The 11,140-nt window shown below is 36.3% G+C and overlaps 1 protein-coding gene across 1 annotated transcript; it reads left to right on the top strand.

Annotated features, from left to right (window-relative positions):
- Positions 1–927: 927 nt before the first annotated feature.
- Positions 928–10,847, top strand: LOC121728208 (elongation of very long chain fatty acids protein AAEL008004-like). The gene is made up of 6 exons (XM_042116345.1): positions 928–988; positions 1,147–1,337; positions 2,249–2,389; positions 3,223–3,328; positions 6,888–7,021; positions 10,683–10,847. The coding sequence occupies exons 1-6, from the start codon at positions 928–930 to the stop codon at positions 10,845–10,847; spliced, it is 798 nt and encodes a 265-aa protein (XP_041972279.1).
- The last annotated feature ends 293 nt before the right edge of the window (positions 10,848–11,140 follow it).

Raw genomic sequence — 11,140 nt, forward strand, 5'->3', positions numbered from 1 at the left:
CAAGGTTTTTTTGTAAAAAAGAAACTATCGAGCATTTTTTCAGTAATCGTGTTTTCGTCTTGAGCATTAAATCTTCATGAACTGAAGTTACTTGTGTCAAAAAATCAGTTTTCTAGACCTTACAGATTTTGAGATCTAGGTTTAAGTATGTAGTGAAGTTAGGGTCAGGTGCGCTCTTAAGAACATGGTACCAATTAATTTGGATAAAACCCGGATAAAGGATATATAATAGCGAAAAAATCTTGAAAATCGGTCCACAAACGGCGAAGTGATCGTTGAACATACAAAAAAATACAGGTTGTTAGGGTGAACACCGTTATCCTTAAAACCATCAAATGAACCCGTCAAAATGAACAACTTTTGAGAACAATGCTGGGAACTCAAAAAAAATGCAGTCTACATAATATCTACCGGATCGGCAATTTGTATGGATATGACGACGGATTTTTTTGAGTTCCCAGCATTGTTCTCATAGAAAAAGTTGTTCATTTTGACGGGCTTATTTGATGGTTTTAAGGATAACGGTGTTCACCCGAAGAACCTGTATATAAACATATAAACAGACGAACATATAACCTCTTCCTTTTTGGAAGTCGGTTAATAATTAATGAACTAAAGTAACTTAAATATAATTCCGTGTTATAGTTAAGGATAATAAAGAGGCTTTATTATTATTATTATTATTATTAATTCTTTAATTATAGTTTTTTGTCTACCTATACTTTTGCTTTTCTTTAAATGCTTCGCGTAATAAAGCCGCTTGTGAACGAGTCTTTAATTTATGTAATGTTTATAAATGCATTTACTTCGTAAATGGATGATTTTTTTAAATAACTACAAAACTGTAGGCCACAATACACAATACAATCTTATTGATTGTAGACTAACAACCTAGTACGGTCTACCTTACTTACCTATAGATTGGAAATGGGGTCACTTATAAGAAATATTATGGAAACCTATAAATATGTCAACGAAGATTTAGCACGTAAGTTTTAGAGTTTAGACTAATGTGTAGGTACGTTTAATATTGAACATTTTGAATTTTCAAATGTGTAAAATCAGTACTGCAATTAGCAAGGCATATTTTATTTTCACATTTGGATATGATGACGTCCTAAATCCAAATTAAAAATTATTTTTAAGATCCAGTCACAAGAAATTACCTTCTAGTCTACTCCCCGTTCTGCGTTATAGTCGGTCTCTTTGTATATTACAAGTTTGTCACATTATGGGGCCCAGAGTACATGGCCGATAGGCCGCCCTTCGACGTCAAGAAACCAATGATCGTGTACAACATAGCACAAATTATTATTTCAGCAGTCACGATGGTCGGAGTGAGTATTTATTAACAACATAATATTTTTTTGTTTTATGTTTAATTAACAGTCATGTTTAATAAACATGTTCTCCCGAGACCTGTCGTCGTTAATGGCGCTAGTCTCGAAGTTGTGCAAGAATACGTATATCTTGGCCATACAATTCAACTAGGACAGCACAACTTTGAGAAGGAGGCGAATAGCAGAATATATAGCAAATGCAGCCCAGCCTAAGCGTATTCTTACGCTTAGGCTGGGCTGCATTTGGGAAGCTCCGAAATATCTTTGAATCGTCGATCCCACTATCCCTTAAGTCCAGGGTTTTTAATCAACAACAACATCGCTCATAGAATTAGCACGCTGAAGTGGAAGTGGGCTGGTCATGTCTGCAGACGGGAAGACGGTAGATGAAACAGACAAGTGTTAGAGTGGAGACCACGCTTAGGCAAACGTAGTGTAGGACGTCCCGCAGCACGGTGGACCGACGATTTGAAGAAAGTGGCTGGCAGCGGATGGATGAGGGCTGCCCAAGATCGGGATGGTTGGCGCTCATTGGGGGAGGCCTACGTTCAGCAGTGGACGGCAATAGGCTGATGATGATGATGATGATGATTTTTTTGTTCGGGAGGGAGACCATTAAAGCTACCAACCATCGCAAGGCAGTGGCGGCCTTACCCAATGCTTAGGCCCTTTGTATTCTAAAAAAACACCTTGCGAGGCCAGAAGCGATTGCCTTCTTCGCCACCCCCTAGGGCGGCCGCCACTGTCGGCACTCGGATTGCGGGCGTTCATGTGGCAGGATCTCGTTAGTCTTTTATTTCGACATTGGTGCTGTTTCTACTTACTACTATTCGTACCAAAAATCTAGAGTGACTCTCCTGCGTGCAATCCTAAATTGACCTCCTTCCAGCAATTTCCTTTTATTTCAGGGTTTAAGCACGACATATCTAAACGGCCACTACAATCTATGGTGCCAGGGAGTCAACTACGAGGACAACGAGGGAGACGATCCAGTTTTATACTATACGTGGCTTTACGCCACGGTCAAAGTGTTGGATTTGGTTGACACGGTATTTAGCCATTATTGCATAATATAAGTATATTATAATAACCGACCTTCGAGAAGGAGGAGTTCTGGCCGATTGGAGTCGTTTACAGGAGGTTCCGAGAACGACTTCCGAACACGTCGCGCCCCACGTCGCAGACAATACGTGTTTAGTGTTTTAGTGTTAGTGATAGTTTTTAGTATAATCGTATGTATGTTAGTCTATAAGGTATTTATAATATGGGCCAAGATGCCTGAGTTAAATAAATAAATAAAAATAATATAATATAATTATTGCGAAGCTGTCGACTATGTAGCAGGCAAATCGATCAAGGGCATTCGCCGACATCGTGTAGAGTTTGGCGAAGTAAAATATCCGTGGCAAGACATATAAGATTAAGGGCCTGTTCCACCACTTCCAGGTAAGTGCCGGATAGGCTATCCACCATTTAACTTGACAGACAGAGTATGGAGAATCTGTCAAAAAAGTTGTGGATAGCCTATCCGGCACTTTATCAGGAAGTGGTGAAACAGGCTCTTACTATTTTACTTACGTTACCTGTTTACAGGATGTAACTACTAACTAACTAATAAAACTTTAAATAAATAAATAAATAAAGCTTTATTGAATTCCATACAGTATTGAGTTTACATAAAAAAATAATTATTATTAAAAGTTTTCTGCATGTCAATTATTATAACAAAAAATCTAGAAGCAAATTAATTTAAATCACAATATCAGATGTCAAATATAACTAATAATTAAAATGTCACAATATTCTACAAATTCATATAATAATATATAATATATAATAAAACTTTAGGGTGTGTATAATAATATGCGTGTTTATGTTTTAGATATTCTTCATACTGAGGAAGAAATTCAGCCATGCGTCGTTCTTGCACGTTTACCATCACATGGCCATGGTGGTCTTAGGCTACATGGGCCTTAAATACGTACCAGGTGGATATAAATAATTTAATATTATCTAATTGCTAATTGCTAGTAATGTAGCTATATACAGAATGTAACCGAACGAAGTGATAATACTTTAGGGTGTGTATTAGTCCCATGATTGTATACGTCTATTACCATAGAGTAATAAATATTCTGGTCTCTGCTATTACCTAGATTTGACTGTGAACGTAGCAGCGCTAAAAGAATAATTTTAATTAATAAAGTCAAATGATGACAGACTGGCTGTAATAATTGTCTGACAGTATTTAAGATTCAATAAAAAAATGAATTTTTTTTCGCGTCCAACCCATCGTGTGGGGTGTCGTTGGATAGTTTTTTTTTTATATTATGAGTATTCATAGATCATTTTCCGATTTAGGTATCCGTTTGTGAAATATTAAGTTTTAAAGTGGAAAATATCGTTGTTAGAGTCCAGTATTATTTCTACCAGCTAATCGGTTGCTTCTGGAAATGTGAAAAAATTCACGGGAGTAGAAAATATGCTGAATTTAAAAGTTTATTGAGTAACAGTCGATCAAATAAAAAAAATGTATTCGGCGAAGTATAAAGGAAGTAACTGAGATGATATTGTTAGTAGTGTAAAACACGTTATAAATTTACATTCATTGACCATACACAATTTTTAAAAAACTAGCGCCGGTGCTACGGGACCCTATATTGCGCGTGGCCCGACACGCACTTGGCCGGTTTTTTATGAAAGAATGGGCTAAGGGAATAAGCAGAAGAGAGTAGGGTGCAGTTGGGCCTCTGCTAAACTCACTCACTAGACGAAACACAGCGCAAGCGCTGTTTCACGCCGGTTTTATGTGAGTCTGTGGTCTCTCATGGCTAACACGTATTTTTTAATTTGTCACAAGAAGTATTTTATATTATTTTTAATTTTGTATCTAGCACAAGAAACGGGGGTATCTCATACTAACATCCACCCTCTGTATATCAGGGATAGGTTAGGTTGGGTTTGATTTTTTTTTTGTTCTTTCTGAGTACAGAAAGTTAACTAGTAAGTTAAAATTATGTTACATACCACAGCTTTCTAAGTCTTCAGGAAGTACCCTAACAATTTTGATGATCGATGAGTCAGTGACATATGAGTGATAGTATCTAAAGTACAACACGGTCATATTAACTTGACGCATCGCTGGAATGCAATTAACATGCGAGCTCCGTAATGACGTCATCAAACCGTGCGTCTAGTTAATTTGACCGTGTTATAAACCAAAGTTACGAGGGTTCAAAAATACGACGAAACGTTTCGAGAAAAGGTAGGTAGTGCCCTATAATGCGCTTCGCTTGGCTCGCGTTAAGTTGGCGGGGGCACTACCGTGAACCCGGATTTTGTGTTTAAAATAATTCACATTAAATCACTGTTGAACTTGCATGACCTAGCATTCCACTACTCGACGATGCCAGCCTATATACAGGGTGCAACAAAAACAAGTGATAATACTTTAGGGTGTGTACGTGTTCCCTGTAGAGATTTCACTGTGAAAGTAGCAGCGCTGAAAGACCAAAATTTTTTTTCACTTTTGTATGGGGACGCTTGGGCCCTTGCCCATACAAAAGTGAAAAAAAAATTTGGTCTTTCAGCGCTGCTACTTTCACAGTGAAATCTCTACAGGGAACACGTACACACCCTAAAGTATTATCACTTGTTTTTGTTACACCCTGTATAGAGCCAGAAATAGATATGGGCGTACGTACAATTTTTGGCAAATACTTGAATAATTATTTAATTAGGAACATGAGCAGCCTGCCTAGCATACGCCAACGAGATATATCACTCTATATGTTTTCTCGATGTTTGATGGTTTGTCTCTTCATCTCTATTAACCCTAGCATGACAAAGATTTTTTTGTCGCGTAGATCTATCATCGAAATAACACATTTTTATAAAGTTTTGTCGAGATAATGTCGAGATTTTGACATTATGAGACGAGTAGTTTTTAATTATCTGGAGAGTGAGATATCTCGTTGGCGTTACATGCTAGGCAGGCAGGTCACAGGTGTATCCGAAAGTTCTAATTCTTTGAACTAGAATGAATAGATAGAGTATGTACTAATAAAAAACCGACCAAGTGCCTGTCGGGCCACGCGCAATTTATAGGGTTCCGTAGTACCGCTAGTTTTTGATAATTTTTGTATGGTCAATGAATGTACTGTTTTACACTACTAACAACATAATCTTAGTAACGTTCAAAGGAATTTGGACGAAAAGTTCCTTTATACCTCGCCGAATATATTTTTTAGTTGATCGACTATTCCTCAATAACTTATGAAGTCTTCTTAGCCGTGACAGTTTTCCTTTTGAATTCAGCATATTATGCTGAATGAAAAAATTCACGGGAGTAGGAAATATTATTTCCTTCTCCCGTGAATTTTTTCACATTTCCAGAAACGACCGTTTAGCTGGTAGAAGGGGGGGAGGGGGACACTGGACTCTAACGATTGTTTTCCACTTTATTACTTAATATTTCATAAATGGATCCCTAAATCGGAAAATGATCTTTGAACACTCATAATATTTTAAAAAAACCTATCCAACGACATCCCACACGATGGGGTGGACGCGAAAAAAATTCATCCCCGCTTGATTTGTAGGGGAGGTACCATAAAAAAAATATTTTTTTAGATTTTATGTAAGTACCATTATGTCGGTATCATTAATATATGCACTCATGCCAAATTACAGCTTTGTTGGTTGGACGGACGAAAAGACCGAAACTATAAGGGTTCCTTGTTGACTACGGAACCCTAAAAAGATTTGACCTTCAAAACAATATGGCGGCTAACGCACCAGTGACCAGTCGGATTTGGTCGAGTTTTTGAATTAAAGCTATTCATGACCGGGGGGATCATGAATAGCTTAAATTCAAAAACTCGGGAGCGGGGAGCCTTTAGATCTCTTTTTGTCTTGCGAATAAAGCCCTGAATAATTACATTCTTAAACACAGATACAACCTTATTTATAATATTTCCGTGGTTCCGTACTGGCGAAAATACGATATCTCAAAATTTTCTCCATAGAAAAATCCAAAGATGCATAAAAATTTTAACCGACTTCCAAAAAGGAGAAGGTTGTAAGTTCGGCTGTGGATATTTTTTTATGTATGTTCAACGAATACACCGCCGTTTATGAACCGATTTTCAAAATTTTTCTTTTGTTGTATAGGGTATTATTTCGAATTGGTACCATATTCATAAAAGTGGTGGTCTGATGATGGGAACCATGAGGAATCGAGGGGACTCTTTGAAATTCAAATGGGAACATATGGTTATTTTAGTTTTATATGATGTATTTTGATCATATGCCACCAAAAATTATGACTTTGTACCATATTATACCATGGTTACGAAGATGCTGAACAGAACTCCTGATTCCTTATAGATACATATTTGGGAGGTTTGGCGATGTTTAAACCACTGAAGGCATAAGCCAATATATAAATTTGATTAATCATCATCATCACGACCATAATTATACCATGGGTCATCACTAATAAAATAAATAATAATGTTAATAAAATATTTAATTTCCTATTTACAGGTGGTCATGGAGCAATGTTAGGTATAATAAACTCCATGGTCCATACGGTGATGTACAGCTACTACCTCGTTGCCCTCGTGCGGCCCGACTGGGTGCGGGTCTGGTGGAAGAAGTACATCACGCAGCTGCAGATTGTAAGTTACCTTAGGTACCTTAGTTTTTTTATAATTTACCTACTAGCGACCCGCCCCGGCGTTTCACGGGTATAAAATATATAGCCACTGAAAAAAATATTAAAATAGATAGCCTGATCCTTCACGTGGTCTATTTCTTATCTGTGCCAAATAACATCAAAATTGCTACAGTAGTTCGCGAGATAAGCCCTTTCAAATAATTTCCCCCGTTTTTTCCACATTCTCCTATTAGTCTTATGCAGGCGCCAGACATGTGATCAAATACGCAAATTCGCCAAGTGTGGCACTGACATTTGCCTATTTTTGCAAAGTTATTGCTGGCATTTTTCTATTTGTGCAAAGTTTGCTCAAACTTTGAAGCCCATGTCTGGCGCCGGCTTTAGCGTGATAAAATATTTATCACGCTAAGGGCCTGTTTCACCACTTTCTGATAAAGTGCCTACTGCCTAATAGGCTATTCACAACTTTTTTGACAGATTCTCCATACTTGATCTGTCAAGTTAATTGGTGGATAGCCTTATCAGGAAGTGGTGAAACAGGCCCTAAGACTAATATATTCCTCAATAAATGGGCTATCTAACACTGAAACAATTTTTCAAATCGGACTAACCTCAGGGGCGGATCTTGAATTTGTGGGCCCTGGGCTAATAAGTACTGCTTAGGGGCCCTACCTAATTACTCAACTAATTGCCATTTTGACAAGAAACTGTTTTCTGTAGTGATGTAGGTACCTTTATCTGTATATTATATTATATATTATTATATCTATACTATAATATTATAATTGGGAAGAGTTTGTTTGTTTGTTTGAACGCGCTAATCTCAGGAACTACTGGTCCGATTTGAAAAATTCTTTCAGTGTTAGATGGCCCATTTATCGAGGAAGGCTATAGGCTATATTTTATTACGCTAATACTAATAGGAGCGAAGAAATAGAGGAAAGTGTGGAAAAAACAATAATTTCTAATATTTCCCCGTTTTTCCCACATTTTTCTGAGTTTCTTCGGTCGTATTAGTCTTAGCGTGATAATATAATATAGCCTTACTCGATAAATGAGCTATCTAACACTGAAATAAGTTTTTAAATCGGACCTGTAGTTCCTGAGATTAACGCGTTCAAGCAAACATACTTACTCTTCAGGTTTATAATATTAGGTAGGTACTTATAGATTTTTTTTAATCGCTTGACAAACTCGAGTCTCGATCTAGAAGACTATGAAAATTACCAATAACATGGTATAATATGGTAGTGATGATGATAATGATGTTGATGATGAATGTAATTTGCATAGTAGCAAATGCTTTTCGTTCTTAAAACAACGCCGAAACTTCCAAACTTGTATCTATAAAGAATCAGGAGTTCTCTCAGCACCTTCCGAACCACGGTATACCAGGTATACCTAGTCGGTGCAAAATCTTACTTAGTGGTAGCATATGCTTGGAATACTTCTCACGAAACCGAAGTCACCACATGTTTCCCTATAAATTTTGAGGAGTTCCCTCGATTACTTATGGATCCTTCATCAGATCACCACTTTTGTGAATATAATACCAAATTGGGATATTACCCTATATACCAAAAGAAAAATTTTGAAAATCGGTTAACAAACGGCGGAGTAATCGTTGAACATTAGAAAACAAACATAACACCTCCCCCATTTTGAAAGTCGGTTAAAATTGTAGCCTATGTGTTATTCTGATGTATAAGCTATGATATTGTAAAGTTTCATTAAAATCCGTTCAGTAGTTTTTGCGTGAAAGAGTAACAAACATCCATACATCCACACATCCACACATCCACACATCCACACATCCACACATCCATACATCTATACAGCCATACATCCAAACAAACTTTCGCCTTTATAATATTAGTAGGATGAAGTCCCATCTGCCCGCTCGATGCAAATTAACTCGAATGTGTAACCATTCGAGTTAATTTGCATCGAATAATTTTTATGTTATTATAATTACAATAGTTTAGTCAGTAGTTCATTTTAGTTTCATTTTGTTTTTGCTATCCATGTTTGTAAATACATATAAGTATTGTTGCTTTTTAAGGACTCGTTTTATATCTATTATACCCATACAATTTTCGTAATTTTTTTTTTGGCTTAAAACATCATTTTTGTACAAAACTTATAAAGGATTTATTGTTACTCTTTAGGACATCTTTCGAATAGTATTTTTTCCACACCTAAAAAGTTAGTAAAATTATTTCAAAATTTTGAACCCCTCTACTGCAAAAGGCTGCACGTAAATTTTCGTATTTTTTTTTCTAAACCTTATATACCACTAGAACTTTACTTGTTTCAAAAATGAACCAGAATGACTTAGTAGTTTTTGCAAAAACTCTATTTATAGATTCTTTCCCATACAACATTTTCGTAATTATTTTTTTTCACCTTAAATATACATTTTTATAAAAAACTTAATAAGGATTTATTGTTACTCCTCTTAAAATCTATCGGATGGTATTTTTTTCCACACCAAAATCGAACTTTTTTGCGAATGTCCACTATTTAGCGATTTCGGACCACTGAGCGCCGCCTAAAATTGACAACCCTAAGACTAGGTAATTATATCGCGGATTGGGCCGGAGTTATCCTACTTACTATGACACAGCCACAAACACAGTTTATAAATACAATATACTATGTGTAACAAAAATAAGTGATAATAATTTAGGGTGTGTACGTGTTCCTTGTAGAGAGTTCACTGTGAAAGTAGCTCTGAAAGACGATTTTTTTTTTCACTTTTGTATGGGCAAGGGCCCGAGCGACACGAGTTTCCCCATACAAAACTGAAAAAATTTTGGTCGTTCAGCGCTGCTACTTTCACAGTAAACTCTCTACAAGGAACACGTACACATCATAAAGTATTATCACTTATTTTTGTTACACACTGTACATAATGAACATGGACTACCTACCTATAATAGGTATCTACTTATTTCATACTAGAGCGCCTGAATCTGACACACTCAGTATGCTGTACGCACAAATGCGTGATTGGAGATAACTTTAAAAGGGGAAAATAACACAGAACACGCCTAGCGTGGTCCAACTTGTTAGTAGCTGTCATGCATTTAAAAATCAGCCAAGTGCGAGTCGGACTCGCGAATTAAGGGTTCCGTACCGTTATAGAATGAAAATTGGTATTAAATTATGTTTTTTTGTATGGGAGCCCCCCTTAAATATTTTTTTTATTTTAATTTCTTTATTATTAATTATTAAAGTGCAAATATTATAATTAAGGACCTTGTGAGCAGCCTATTGCTATTACTGAATACGGGCAAAAAAGGCCTAAAAAATCACGTTTGTTGTATGGGTGCCCCAAATATAAATTTTATTTTATTTTTACTAAGTAATTTGTTGTTATAGCTCGGCAATAGAAATACAAAATCTGTGAAAATTTCAGAACTCTAAATATAGCGGTTTTTGAGATACGGCAGACAGACAGACAGACGGACAGACCCGAAGTCTCAGTAATAGGGTTCCGTTGTTCCCGTTTTTACCCTTTGGGTACGGAACCCTAAAAATTCTGCAGAGACTACTGTATATATTCTGCGTGCCTTTAAGAAATGTAAAGTCGAACAAATGCCTAAGTATATGGCTACTGGCGTGTAATTAATTTAATATGATTAATTTAATATTTTCAGGCCCAATTTGTGGCGATACTACTGCACTTCAGCCATGTTTTGTTCCAGCCATCGTGCGAGTACCCCAAATGGGTGGTAGTGCTTTTGTTACCACAAAATTTATTTATGACCGCACTTTTCGTAGACTTTTATATAAAAGAGTACATTAAGAAAAAGAAACAATAAAACATAGATTTCTTACCCACTTGTTTTATTTATGTTGGTCACATCTCAAGTACTTAAGTATTATTTATTGTACCTACTTACAAAAATATTCAATGTACAGAATTGACTTTCCTACGATTTTATTATATATAGATGTTCCGCTTGCGTAATTTAGGATTTTCACGCCACCGTACATTTTTCCGCAAAAAATAGCCTTTGTCCCTTTACGTGGTATATTCTTCATGTTTGCCAAATAACATAAAAATTGCTCCAGTAGTTCGTAGGATACTAAGCAATTTCAAATAATTTCCCTC

The sequence above is a fragment of the Aricia agestis genome, chromosome 6 (assembly GCF_905147365.1).
Source record: "Aricia agestis chromosome 6, ilAriAges1.1, whole genome shotgun sequence".
Lineage (NCBI taxonomy): Eukaryota > Metazoa > Arthropoda > Insecta > Lepidoptera > Lycaenidae > Aricia > Aricia agestis.